At 42.9% G+C, this 14,267-nt stretch overlaps 1 protein-coding gene across 8 annotated transcripts in view; it reads left to right on the top strand.

The window, feature by feature from the left end:
• The window catches only part of SCN8A (sodium voltage-gated channel alpha subunit 8), a 179,897-nt gene that overhangs the window by 102,044 nt on the left and 63,586 nt on the right, over positions 1-14,267 (top strand). For all 8 annotated transcript variants that reach the window (XM_040488080.1, XM_040488076.1, XM_040488077.1 and 5 more), the window contains exons 9-11: positions 283-424; positions 2,383-2,589; positions 3,471-3,764. In XM_040488080.1, coding sequence (XP_040344014.1) covers positions 283-424; positions 2,383-2,589; positions 3,471-3,764 — 643 coding nt within the window. The remainder of the gene's footprint in view (positions 1-282; positions 425-2,382; positions 2,590-3,470; positions 3,765-14,267) is intronic.

The raw sequence follows: 14,267 nt of genomic DNA, 5'->3' as shown, positions 1-14,267 counted from the left end.
TTTAATGCAGATTCATGGCTCCCATATCTAGAGCTTTTATACCTAGGTCTGGGTAGGACATAGGAATCAGCATTTTCAAGAGGGAAACCTGGCGATTCTGATCCTAGGCTGTCCCCAAGACATCATTTTTTGAAACGTTGACCTTTTCTTTTTTTAACACCTATATTTTGGCCTGACTTTCTAGATGGTTATTTGTTATCTCCATAGTCCTAGAGATGACTTATAGTTGATGACTGGGTAGAATGATGTTGAAAAGCCCTGAAATTCCTTTTCTTTTCTCAGACAATGCCCAGAGGGGTACCAGTGTATGAAAGCAGGAAGGAACCCCAACTACGGTTACACAAGTTTTGACACGTTCAGCTGGGCCTTCTTGGCATTATTTCGCCTTATGACCCAGGACTACTGGGAAAATTTGTATCAGCTGGTAAGTAGTACTACCTCTCTTTTGAGTGCTTTTTCTCTTTGGTGACAGGATTTGTATGAGGGTATGGGGTTGGGGACATTCTGTGTAAGAGACCTTCAGGGAAGGCATTGTACAGGATCTTAGGATATTATTTCTCGGAGTCAGCTGACTTACAAAATTAAGTGAATTCTCCCAGCTCTTGCCCCTGTTTCTTTAGTGCCCAGTCATGTAAAGCTTGTAGAGGCTCACAGCCTTGACAGCCTTTTGCCTGGCCTGGGAATCTGCTATCTCGGTTTACTTCCTGTTGTTTCACCAGACCATCTGCAGTGTTTCTCTGCTCAGATTTTTGGCTTAGGGTGTCTTTTTAAGGCATATCAATTAAACATACTCTACAAAGCACCATGCTAGACATTAGAAAGATGAGATTTCTATCCACGAAGACCTTGGATTCTAAACATAACATTTTTGAGATTTGTAACATATGTGGACATATGTTATACAGACAGGTTGTGACAGATTAAAAAAAAAGGTCTGCCATTCTGTTGGGCTATATTGGTGACTAGGCAAGTCATTTAACTTTGCTGGTGGTGACGGAGAAGTAAGTCTAGGTGATTGCTAAGGGTCTGCCAGCTTGGAAATTCCATGATAATTCATTGTTTTCTATTTGACTCTGGTGTTTGGTGATGCCAGTTCAAGAGTAAGGAATATGTCTCCTTCAGGCCTGAAGGAATGTCTCGAAGGGAAGCTTCTCTTTTCTTTTTAATTTTTTTAATGTTTATTTATTTTTGAGAGTGAGAGAGCCAGAGTGCAAGCAGAGGAGGGGCAGAGAGAGAGGGAGACACAGAATCTGAAGCAGCTTCAGGCTGTGAGCCATCAACACAGAGCCCCACAGGGGACTCAAACCCACGAACCATGAGGATCATGACCTGAGCCAAATTTGGACACTTAACTGACTGAGCCACCCAGGCACCCCTTGAAGGGAATCTTCCAATTCAGATCCCGTAGGACAGCCTAGAGTTCTCTCAGGTTGAAATCTTTCTTGTGAAATATTTGTGGTTGATGCTAAGTTCTATTTACTATTTGTAGTTGAAAAGAATAACAATGGGGGCGTCTGGGTGGCTCAGTCAGTTAAGCGTCAGACTTCAGCTCAGGTCATGATCTCGCCGGTGAGAGTTCGAGCCCCACGTTGGGCTCTATGCTGACACCTCAGAGACTGGAGCCTACTTCGAATTCTGTGTCTCCCTCTCTCTGCCCCTCCCCCGCCTCTCAAAAATAAATAAACGTTTAAAAAAATTTTTTTTAAATAATGATGAAAACTAAGTAAGAGTAAGTCGCATATACATAAACTAAAACCCAAGTGTTCTTTGATGTCCATTTGCTCTCAGCTAGTGAAAGGACTAGTCCTAGGATCCTCTTTCCTACTGTTTCCTCCACTGTTATTTATGCCACATCTCTCTTTAAAAACCCACCCTATTGCAGAAGGAAAGGAAGGATGTCACTCAAGATGGGGACTTCCTAGGACTTGGACCCGATCCCTAAGATGGAACTTATCTGTTAACGCTCTTTGAGGACCAGTAGATAAATGAGCTGAAGTCTTGTATTCATTTCTTTATACTTGTTTTAGAATCAGCTAACGAAGGCAAATATAATTCGTAGCTCGGAGCATTTTTCCCTTTAAAAACAATCAAGTATTTTTCCATGAAAGGAGTATATCAGGAGTACTCAGAAAGGGAAGCGGACTTTTTCTGTCACAAGGCATTGGAGGTACTAGCGACATTTACTCTGAATTGAGGCTGGAGGAAGCCATTTGGCCACTGGGGATGCTAAGTACTCTGCAGTATTGAAGGCACACCGCACAACAAAGGACTGTTCTGTCAAAACTGCAGTGGTGCCCCTGCAGACGAACATTATCCCATGAGGTAGTTTCAGCCTGGTTCATTTGATGCATAGGACTCAGAAAATGGTCTTCGTCTTCACAGACCCTGCGAGCTGCTGGGAAAACGTACATGATCTTCTTCGTCTTGGTCATCTTTGTGGGTTCTTTCTATCTGGTGAACTTGATCTTGGCTGTGGTGGCCATGGCTTATGAAGAACAGAATCAGGCAACCCTGGAGGAAGCAGAGCAAAAAGAGGCTGAATTCAAAGCAATGTTGGAGCAACTGAAAAAGCAACAGGAAGAGGCACAGGTTGGTGATCGGTGCTTTGCGATATACAGTCCTTCCTGCCAGATCACTGTGACTAAGGCCCTATCTCATTGCCACTGCAGTTGATCTTTTCGAAGCACGTTGTCAAATAGAAGCCATTGATCTGATTAACATAACCCAAGTGACAACCGCAGATGGCTGGCCCAATTATTCCATTTGTCTTAACGGCCAATAGTTTGTTAACATGATCTCTACTTGAATTTCTCAGCTGTTTAGTGTTCAACTGCTAGGGTGGCTGGGCGGGGGAAGCAAGTGGCCAGAGCAGTATATATAGTGCTTCCTATAAGCATAGCCTTTTTGTTGAGGCCATCAGTAGGATCTCCTTCATACATTCTCTGCGATCATGAAAATATTGGTTGTAATTGAAAAGAAGATACAGGTAAAAGAGTAAAATAAAATTTGAAAACCAGTCTAGTGATCCCACCACCCTAACGCTTTGCTTTCTGATTCTTGTCCAAACATACATGCGTTTTTACACCGTTGGGCCCATCATGTGTATAATTTGGTTTCTTAGCATTCATTTTCGGAGTTGTCCAGAAGAAATCTTTTGGTACCAAGAAGGCGGCCACGTTCTTGTCAGAGATACTTCAGAGAATAAATCCCTGAGTTCTTCCCCCTGGGTTCTGCTCTGATTACACAGTGTGTGCCACAGTGTGTGTGGCTGTGTGCCATAATACAGATCAACCAGAAAATGGAGATAGCCAAGTCCTGGCCGCAGTCTCCTCTCCGGGCTGGTTCGCCCTCCTCCTTTTTCCCTGCTTCCCCATCCGTGGGAAAGGAAATGAACTGCCCTGATTGCTTGGCTCCTTGCAGCTCCAGTTAACTGCTTCTGACTGGCCTGTCACTGTGGCTTCCCCCTCCAGGCAGCAGCGATGGCCACCTCCGCCGGCACGGTCTCAGAAGATGCCATAGAGGAAGAAGGTGAAGAAGGGGTAGGCTCTCCTCGGAGTTCCTCTGAAGTATCCAAACTCAGCTCCAAGAGCGCCAAAGAAAGACGTAACAGGAGAAAGAAGAGGAAGCAGAAGGAGCTCTCTGAAGGAGAGGAAAAAGGGGATCCCGAAAAGGTCTTTAAGTCAGAGTCGGAAGACGGGATGAGGAGGAAGGGCTTTCGGCTGCCAGACAACAGAATAGGAAGGAAGTTTTCCATCATGAATCAGGTAAGCTATTTGCACTGGGTCAAATAAGCCTAAGAAATCTCCTTTTCCTAATCTCACTTGATTCTCACATTCCCCCCTTTTGCTCTACATTTTCCAGCCCCTTCCCTGCGTCCTCAGGCCTGTCTCTCCATGGTCCGTACTATCCTCTAGAGGGAGCATTGTGGGCGTGTTAGGGCTGTCCTCTGCTCCAGTCCTGCCCTCCCCTCTCTGCTCTGGGCCAGCCCTAGGACCCTGTGATCACCTCTGGCAGCCTTACTGCAGCCATAAAGTCCCTTTCACACCAGTAGCCCTTCCATTCTACCCCTCTCCTTAAATGTTGGAACATCAGAATTTAGCTTTCAAACATCTCTGTTTAAGAATTGCATGTAATTGTAGGTTAAAGAAAAAAAGAGTCCTGAAACTCTAGGTCACCTTATTTGAGTGTGGCAAATTCTAGTAATTAATTATTCTAGATATATAATGTCATGCTGATAAATTAGCCTATGGTAGGTTAAAAGCCTCCAGTTGTACCCAACTTTGATAAATGGGGAAACTAAGAGAAAGAGAGAGGAGAGGACTTACGGGTAATTACTGAGCATTCTATTACTATAAATATCACCATATAACACCTATTTTTGGATTTCAAAGAACACCACCAAAATCCAATCCTGAGGGCGTTAAATTCCCAATTTTAAGGAAATGCTACAAAGTTAGTCCGGTACGAAATAGATGACAGTTACTAGTCTTCTGGCAGCGTACCCTGTGTCTTTGCTTGTTTCCGAGAGGTGACCATTGTGCCTCTCCCTAACACCTCTCCCCTCCCAGTTCAGCCTCTGCCAGTCCTGTTCACTTGATCACAGCAGAATCTCTCATGTCCATCCCCCGCTTCCCATCCTATTAACTGTATCTTAGTTCATGTGTATTAGTCCATTCTACCTCAGTTATATCCACTGCGGGTTTGTTTCCTCTGATCATTCTCCCTCTCCTCTATGTTGTATATACTGTCAACAGAGCACTTCCTAAAACAGAGCTCTCATTATTCACCACCAAGCAGTTATGGAGTGCCTACCATGCATCAGGGATTATGCTGACTCCCAGAGATTCACGGTGATTAAAACACTGTCCCTCTCCTAAGGAACTTAACAGTGTAGTGGAGCGGCCACCAAAACTTATTTCTAGAATACCATGGATGGTTCCATGTTTTTCCATAATTGAAATAGGCTGGAATGTTTTAGAGGTCACAGGATCTACCGCAACCTGGAGGTTTGGCAAAGACTTTCTCGGGAAAGTAAATAAAGGATAAACAGGAGTTAGGTAGTGTGTGTGTGTGTGTGTGTGTGTGTGTGTGTGTGTGTGTGTTGATGAGGGAGTAATAGGGCGGAAGAAGGGACATTCCAGGTGGGGAAGAAAAGTATGTTCCAGTTTGGACACCCTATAACCAAGTAGAGAGGTCTTTTAGACACACAGATAATCAAATGACGTCTTTGGGAAGAGGTCCTGAGCCGAGACCTGGTGACTGGAACCGTGAGACTTGATGAGGTGCTCAAAGAGGTTGTGTCAGGTGAAGGAACAGTGGGCTAGGGGCTCCACCTCTGATGTTCATGGGCATCGCAGATGGAGCTCATGAAGAAAAACAAATGAACAGTCATGAGAGGTGCTGAGAGGACCAGTTCAGTGAAACCAGGAGAGCACAAAGATTGGAGAAAGCAGGCGAGTGGTCAGTGGATTGAAAGTTAACAGAAATGCTTCATGAGATCAGAATTGGAAATAAGCACTGGATTTGGCAATGTAAGTCACTGAGCACTTTAAAGACACACTTCAGTCCAGGGTAAGGATGGATGCCATATTAAGTGAGAACTGGAGACGATGAGTAGACATCTCGTAAAAGCTTCTTGAAAGATATGGGTGGAAGGTAAGTATTTTTTATAATCTGCAGTGAGGGAGCCCCGAAGAAGGGGCAGTAGAGGTCGAAAACGGAGTCGAATAGAAAAGAAACTGGAGCACAGTCTTGGAAGACGTGAAACTAGATAGAGTCTCTAACAGGAAGGGGCTACCTTTTACCCGAAAATGTCAGGACATGCGGGTGTGGATAAGTTTATAGATAGGGAGTAGGAAGTTGAAGAAGATGACACTGGAATGTCTGTAGTTTGCAGTAATGTAGGAAATTCAAAGTCCTATTGAAGGGAATGAGAGGTTGAGTTTAAAGTTTATTTATTTTCAAGAGAGAGTATGCACACAAACAGGGGAGGGGCAGAGAGAGGGGCACTCTCAGCATGGAACCCGACTTGGGGCACAAACCTATGAACCATGAGATCATGACCTGGACCCAGGAGATCATGACCTGAGCCGAGATCAAGAGCCAGATGCTTAACCAATTGAGCCACCCAGGCGCCCCAAGAGGTTGAGTTTAAAGAAATGAGAGGGGTGTTTAAAGAAAATATTGACAGTGTAGAATAGTTATTAACAAAGAATAGGAGAGGAAATTACCCTAAACAGATTCAGTCTATTTACCAACCAAGTGCCAGCCCCTCGTTGGAAATTATAGTGCTCCCCGCTCCTGGCCTTTTCAATCCCAGTCACTGTGCCCTGTCAGCCACCCTGCACTTAGGCCAGAATGAACTACTAGATGCTTCTCATCTACGAGGTTTGTTTCCTACCCTCAGATTTGCTCCAGGAACCCCCTCTCTAAGATGCCCTATTTTTCTTGCTCTCAGGGTCCACATCATACTTCCTCTTCACATCCTTCTCTCAAAAAACCTTCCCAGCCCTCCCCGACTCCACACCTCAGTGGGGATTACCATTTTATCTTTCCATTATGTTTCCTACATATCTCTTTATGTGTTGCTTTTTACTCCTACTATTCTTTCCTCTCTTAGAGAAAGTGCTAAAGGCAAGGCATGCATATGGCTATTTGTTGGACAGATATTTGTTGGACAGATGAATGGGGGACTTTTATAAATCTGATTTCACCCCTTCTGGGACTTCTTTGTGGCCTAGAGCCATCTTGGTCTCACCTTCACCTCACCTTTCTCCTAGTTCTGCCTCTTTTGGGGAAAAGTATGATTGCAGCTTCATTGTAATCCAACCCTTGTCTTGAGAGCCATCACTGAGCTGGTTAATGAATACCTTAGTGCTGTTATTGAATGGTCTCTGATTAATCTATTGGCTTTAGCACAGAGTTGCACTGATTGCTCCCTAGCTCAAAAAATAAAACTGGGCTTCTGAAATGTCCTGCTTTGCATGAAAATGTTCACTTCCTCTAATTTCCCCATCTGAAAAAAAATTGTAGATTCCTAGAGGCCGTGGCTGTCTGCCAAGACTTGCTTAGAAACCCTACATGGAAGTAATAGTCTTTGTCCCAGGACTCTTCTGCAGTTCCTCTGATTTTATCTGGAAGAAAGACTAAAACTGAGGCCTAGAGTCGTTAACTTATCTAAGGTTATATGGCTAGTAGGTGTTTCAGTCAAGATTTGAACCAGGTCCTTTGGACCACAGAACTTGTATTCCTGTACATGACCGTGTGCAGCCACTCCCTCCCCACTCACCTCCACACATCCATGGTCATCTCTTCTGTTGGCTCACCAGTGAACATGGCTTCCGTTCAGTTTCCTGTGTCGCCAGATCTGTAGAGAGCCCTTAAGGCATCTGCCCACCCAATCTCCTACTCATTTCTCTATAAAATTACTGCTCTGGTTTTAGGGCTTAGGACAGTTTATAAATATTAAGTTGAGTTCAATTTTGCACGGTGTTTTAATTTTTCTATTACAGTGTGCCTCAAGCTTTTTGGTCTTAAGACCCCTTGATATTCTTTTTTTTTTTTTTTTTTTTTAGAGAGAGAGAGAGAAAGAGTGAGGGATAGAGGGAGAGGGAGAGAATAAAATCCTAAGCAGGCTCTATGCCCAGTGTGGAACCCCATACCTGGCTCAATCTTAGACCCCAAGATCTTGACCTGAGCTACACTTGATCTTAGCCAAAAGGTTGAGAAGTGATTGACCTGAGCTGAAATCAAGAGTTGGATGCTTAACTGACTGAGCTATCCAGCTGCCCCTAGGCCCCCTTAATATTCTTAAAAATTGAAGACCTCAAAGTGCTTTTTTTAAGTGTGCTTTTAATCTATATTAGAAATTAAGAAATTTAATAATTAAATATCTACAATATGTAATTTAATAATTGCTATTAAATTAAGAACTTTAAAAATATTAAACGTTTATTTACTGATTTACCTAAAAATAATAATGATAGGGGCGCCTGGGTGGCTCAATGGGTTGCACATCCAACTTCAGCTCAGGTCATGATCTCACAGTTCATGGGTTTGAGCTCCCCGTCAGGCTCTGTGCTGACAGTTTGGACCTGGAGCCTGCTTCTGATGGTGTGTCTCCCTCTCTTTGCCCCTCCCCCACTCTCTCACACACACACACACACACACACACACACACACACACACACACCTCTCTCTCTCTCTCTCTCTCTCTCTCTCAGAAATAGATAAACATTAAAAAAAAGGATATGTTAAAAAAATTGGGGGGGTTGACATATTTGAAGGAAATCTAGTTTCGTACGGATGTAATTAGAAAAGGGATGGGGCGCCTGGGTGGCTCAGTCGGTTGAGTGTCTGACTTCGGCTCAGGTCATGATCTCGCTGTCTGTGAGTTCTAGCCCCGTGTCGGGCTCTGTGCTGATAGCTCAGAGCCTGGAACCTCCTTCAGATTCTGTGTCTCTCCTCTCTCTGCCCCTCCCATGCTCATGCTCTCTCTCTGTCTCTCAATAATAAATAAATGTTAAAAAAATTTAAGAAAAAGAAAAGAAAAAGAAAAGAGAGGAATAGGGGTGCCAGCGTAGTTCAGTCGGTTAAGCGTCCGACTTCAGCTCAGGTTATGATCTCACAGTTCATAGGTTCGAGCCCCATGTTGGTCTCTCTGTTGTCAGCACGGAGCCTGGAGTCTGCTTCGGGCCCTCTGTCCCCCTCTCTCTCTGTCCTTCCCCTTCTCACTCACTCTCAAAGATAAACATTTTTTAAAAATGACAAAAAAAGGGTGGAAAATTTAAAAGCCTTTTCAGATAATTATGAATATTCATCTTTGATGCTATTCCAAAACTCAGCGCAATTATTGTTTTTTCAGTGATTAGTTGCAGTATAGAATTTGAAACTGTAAGTCTGTTACATTAAAAATCCTTTGCTGTATTTATCACCATAGATCATTAACTCATGAGTGATTAGTAGCATCATGCATTGATCATTTAGGGAATATCTGTTCATTGAGTTACACACATCTTCCAAGTACTGCCACACACAAGTTTTAAAAATCACATACATTATTATCACTAACAGCTCATAAGAAAAGTCTAAATACTGTGAAACTGTCATGCTTCCAGAGTCCACTCTATACTTGTGAGAAAATGAAAGTGATAAAGGAAGATATGATCATAGTATTGTTATGAAATAGTTTTGACCTCTTGATCCGCCTTAAGAGGGTCACAGGACCCCCAGGAGTCCCTGGACCACACTTTAAGAATGAGCTGTTTTTCACTGCTTTCTCCTCTAGGGTTTTGATGGTTTCCTGTCTCACATTCAGGTCCTTTATCCATTTTGAGTTTATTTTGGCGAATGGTGTAAGAAAGTGGTCTAGTTTCATCCTTCTGCATGTTGCTGCCCAGTTCTCCCAGCACCGTTTGTTAGAGAGACTGTCTTTTTTCCATTGGATAGTCTTTCCTACTTTGTCAAAGATGAGTTGGCCATACTTTTGTGGGTCCAGTTCTGGAAAAAGTGAAATATGGCATGGACATAGAACATTTAAATCACTAACTTATCACATCCTAAGGATCCCAGTCATTGTTAAGCCTGGTCCCAACAGACAGCTGGCATGGATACCCTAAAATCCTCAGTTTTTCCATGGGATATGAGGGCCACCTCCTCAAATCGAGAACACCCCATAGCCATTCTGCCGAGCAAACACCTAGACCTAAGGTAGTATTTCTAGTGAGCTGTGATGTGTGAAGCTCTTGGTCGGTGGACAAGAAAGATTTTGAAAACAGAAGGAAGGTAAGGCCCACCCATTTCATAAAGTAGCCTGGATCCCAGGAATTAATAGAGCCAAGAGTCCTGGGTCATCATTGCAACCCTCTAGCCCAGGGAAACTGAGACCAGTGACGGGCTGGGCTGGCTACCCTCAGGATGTATCTCCTTAGAGAATGGGCTAGAGCAGGATTGAATATTGGGTTCTCTTTTCCCCTTCCACATTTATTACCATCAGCTCTTTTGCCAAGAATGGAACAGGGAACTAAACAGTAAGACATAAATTATTTTCTTTTAGTGTGTACTGTCTCGGGATCCTGATTTCTATGTGTTTGTAGGTCACTAAATTGATCATTATCTTATCACTTTCCTACCGGTTAAGAATAGATCTCCTGTAGTATATATTTCCTACTAGGCTGCAAGGTTTGAGAGGACAGGGACCATGCTATATGTCTTCTTTACAACTGTATCCACATCACTTAGTACACAATAGGTATTTAATGATCATTCGTCGAAGAAATGAAACTTCTTTCCTAATGTGGAGACCTAATGTACCGTGTAGTGTGAGCAAAATCACAGATTTAGTCCAGGGAAGCTTGCTATGAGAAGCGAAGCAGTGACCCAGTGCAGGTGTGGGATAATGCTAAGGTGTGGGTGGCTAATTTACAGTATACAACCTAAGTACCTGTTCATTAAATTAAGCACTGCACCTACAATGTACAAAGCACACCAAGAGATACAAAGATGAATCAGGCAGTGTGACCCTCTGAAGAGCTTGTAGTTCGTCAAAAAGGAGAGCTAGGGGCGCCTCGGTGGCCCAGTCGGTGGAGTGTCCGGCTCTTGATGTCGGCTCAGGTTGTGAACCCAGGGTCGCGGGATTGAGCCCCGCATTGGGCTCCGTGCTGAGCATGGAGCCTGCTTAAGATTCTCTCCCTCTCTCCCTCTGCCCTTCCCCCATTTGCATGCACACTCCCTCTAAAAATTAAAAAAAGAGAGAGAGAGACAGAGAGAGAGAGAGAGCTAAAAGCATATATACAAAGAACTGTAGCAAAAAGTAGAGCGCAAGTACTGTGAAAGAGAGGCTCCATGCTGTTGAAGGGTGAAGGAAGTTTGTTGAGGAAGAAGGTGAAGGGCTGGACCATGGACAGTAGAGAGAATCTCCACAGCTGGAGGTATAGAAAATAAAGACCTGGAAGCAGCGTGGCTCAATGGTAAGGTCTGTGAAGGGAAAGGGTAAAAGATAAAATGGAAAAAGTAAATTAGAGTCAAAGCTGGGAGGATTGATGAAATTAAGTGTGATCATGGGATTTAACAAAGGAGCCCAAGAGTTCTGGCCTTATTTCTCTCTAGTGAGCCTTACAAGGAGATACACACTCCGAAGACACTGTTTGTCAACATCTAACACCAGAACCTCAGAGTTCTGTGTTCCACTGAACTGAACATGTGGGTAGAAGCTCAAAGATATTTCCCATCCCTCCCTCAATCCAATCTTGGGATCCTACTGTAGTACTTATGGTTTTTATTTTCTGTATTTTATGATGCTTTGACATTTTAGGAGCCTTGCTAGCTGGGGAGAGACTGCCTCTCCCAGTGCAGACTTAATTCCCGGACACTGAACAGCTTGCCTGGGAGTGTGCCTTTCATATGCAAATGGATCAATCCAAACCCTCATCCCCAACTTTATCTAAAGCTCACATGCCAAGATATACCACACCAGTGTCTCCCCTGCCCTAAATCACTCCAAGGGCCAGGCATTGGGCAGCTAGGACCAGTCCTGTAGCCCAGAGCCTATTGAAATTATTCAAACTGCCCAATCCTGGACTTCTCAGATGTGCCTGCTCTGCCTCACCTGTTCCTGCTAGGGAGACCACCATCCAGGCTCTGAACCATGCTTTTCCCTTGCTCTTCTGCCTCCTAACTGACCTGCTACCTCCCCAGGAGGCCCTGCATGGCATGGCATGGCGTGGCATGCCCCCTTCTCGTGGGAGCTGTGACTAATAGACTCTTCCAAAGGCAGTTGTCTCTGTGTCTGTCACCTTACCGTTTTTCATTAGAACAAAATCATATGTACAATAGGAAGGCACTGCCTTTGGCGTAGAACATTGCCCTGAGGTATAAAAATTGAGGGGCAGGGGGGATGCCAAACAAAGAGACAATTGAAAATATTTGGGTCTTTAAGTTTTCTTTAACCAAGGAAATTTAAATCCATTGTAAGGCTTTCTGAATTTGTCTGTCTTATACTCAGGGCTGTTGAGGTGTTTTAAAATCAGGAATTGGATGGATGTCACTGGGATATATATTACTACATTTATTTAAGAGGAAAAATAAGGGGGCACCTGGATGGCTCAGTCGGTTAAGCGGCCAACTTCGACTCAGGTCATGATCTCGCGGTCCATGAGTTCGAGCCCCGCGTCGGGCGCTGTGCTGACAGCTCAGAGCCTGGAGCCTGTTTCAGATTCTGTGTCTCCCTCTCTCTGACCCTCCCCTGTTCATGCTCTGTCTCTCTCTGTCTCAAAAATAAATAAACGTTAAAAAAAATTTTTTTTTTTTAAATAAAAGGAAAAATAAGGTCTGGGGTGCCTAGGAAACTTAGTCGGTTAAGTGTCCGGCTCTTGGTTTCGGCTCAGATCATGATCTCACGTTTGTGGGTTCAAGCCCGGCATTGGGCTCTGTGCTGACGGCATGGAGCCTGCTTGGGGTTCTGTCTCCCTCTTTCTCTGCCCCTCCCCTGCTTGCTCTCTCTCTCAAAAATAAATGGATAAACATTAAAAAAATTTTTTTAATTTTAAAATGGAAAAATAAGGTCATAATTTTCAAATTAAAAAAGAGTCTGAGTTGGTCAAGTGGTTTGACAGTAAGGACTAGCTTTGCTAATTGTATCATACAGTGGATATTTTTATAAATGAAACAAGCTAAATCTGTGGCTTTAAGGTTTTGATGAAAATATCTTGAAGGCATGTGATAAGATAAAATTATTTTATTAAAAAACTAATGTTGGAAAAATTAATGTTGGCAGTGATATATTGAAAGTAATGATATTTTGGGGCGCCTGGGTGGCTCAGTCGGTTGAGCGTCCGACTTCGGCTCAGGTCATGATCTCGCAGTCCGTGGGTTCGAGCCCCACGTCGGGCTCTGTGCTGACAGCTCAGAGCCTGGAGCCTGTTCCAGAGTCTGTGTCTCCCTCTCTCTGACCCTCCCCCGTTCATGCTCTGTCTCCCTCTGTCTCAAAAATAAAAAAAATTAAAAAAAAAGAAAGTAATGATATTTTGATTATTCCACCTTTTTCTTTCGGGTTAGATAAGGTTCCTTTAAGAAAAAGAATAACCCCTGTAAGAGTAACCCATATAATTATTAATAAAAACTTAAGCCTTTTTTGGTATCCTCAGAAAACAAGACATGGAATATTTCTAACAACTAGGTAACAAATTTGGCAAGTTGGTTGGTTTATAGTTCTTTGCTTCCAATAAAGTTGAAAGACTACCTAATTTGACTGTCAGCTGATTAAGATAAATTTTGCTAACAGCTTACTATGTGATTTTGGCATATAATTTGTAAGGAGTTCAAAGAATTGGGTGACATTGCTACAATAAAATTCTTCTGTTCCCAGATACTATTTGTGTGAATAAGGTTTTTGAGCTCTTAAAATCTAATATTAGAAAGGGAAGGGAGGGTTGATGTTGAGCCATGTTTGATTCTAGTAATAAATAATACAAATATTTCAACCCCCAAAAAACCAATTTTAAAAACTCGTTAGGAGATACATTTTAATAAAATACCCTTTTTAAGCTTAATAATTACTTATAAAATGTATATTTATGAGCTGTCAGCACAGAGTCCGACATGGGCCTCAAACCCATGGACTGCGAGATCATGACCTGAGCTGAAGTTGGATGCTCAACCGCTGAACCACCCAGGCGCCCTATATTTATATATCTCAATCAATTTTATTAATAAGAATTATAATAAAAAATCAATCCAGGAGAATTTTTTTATGTTTATTTCGAGAGAGAAAGTATATGCTAAGAGGGGAGGGGAAGAGAGAGAGAGGGAAAGAGAGAAAGAATCCCAAGCAGGCTCCATGCTGCCAGAGCAGAGCTGGACTCTGGGCGAGCTGGACTCTGGGCTCGAACTCACCAACTGTGAGATCATGACCTGAGCTGAAATCAAGAGTCAGATGTTTAACGTACTGAGCCACCCAGGTGCTCCAATCCAGGAGAATTTTTAAAAATTCTTAGAGACTCAGGATCACAGGAAAATTTTTAAATTTTAAGTACAGTTACTTATAATTTTTTGTTGCAGAAAAGTATTCAAAGGTGATCAGTAAAATGCGGTAAAGCATAACAATATGCATTAGCACACAATTCTCTAGGGAATATGGAAGGGAAGTATGAGATGAAGGAGAAAAAGAAATGAGGAAAAATTTGTAAGTGGTAAATAAAAGTTTCATTTCAAAATGTCAGCGCTGGGAATTATATAATTTACAAATATTTAAACTTGTGATAAAAAAAAAA

This window comes from Herpailurus yagouaroundi, unplaced genomic scaffold, assembly GCF_014898765.1.
Source record: "Herpailurus yagouaroundi ecotype Mexico unplaced genomic scaffold, PumYag 166, whole genome shotgun sequence".
Lineage (NCBI taxonomy): Eukaryota > Metazoa > Chordata > Mammalia > Carnivora > Felidae > Herpailurus > Herpailurus yagouaroundi.
The sequence above is the reverse complement of the archived record's forward strand: the minus strand, read 5'-3'. Positions and strand labels throughout refer to the sequence as shown.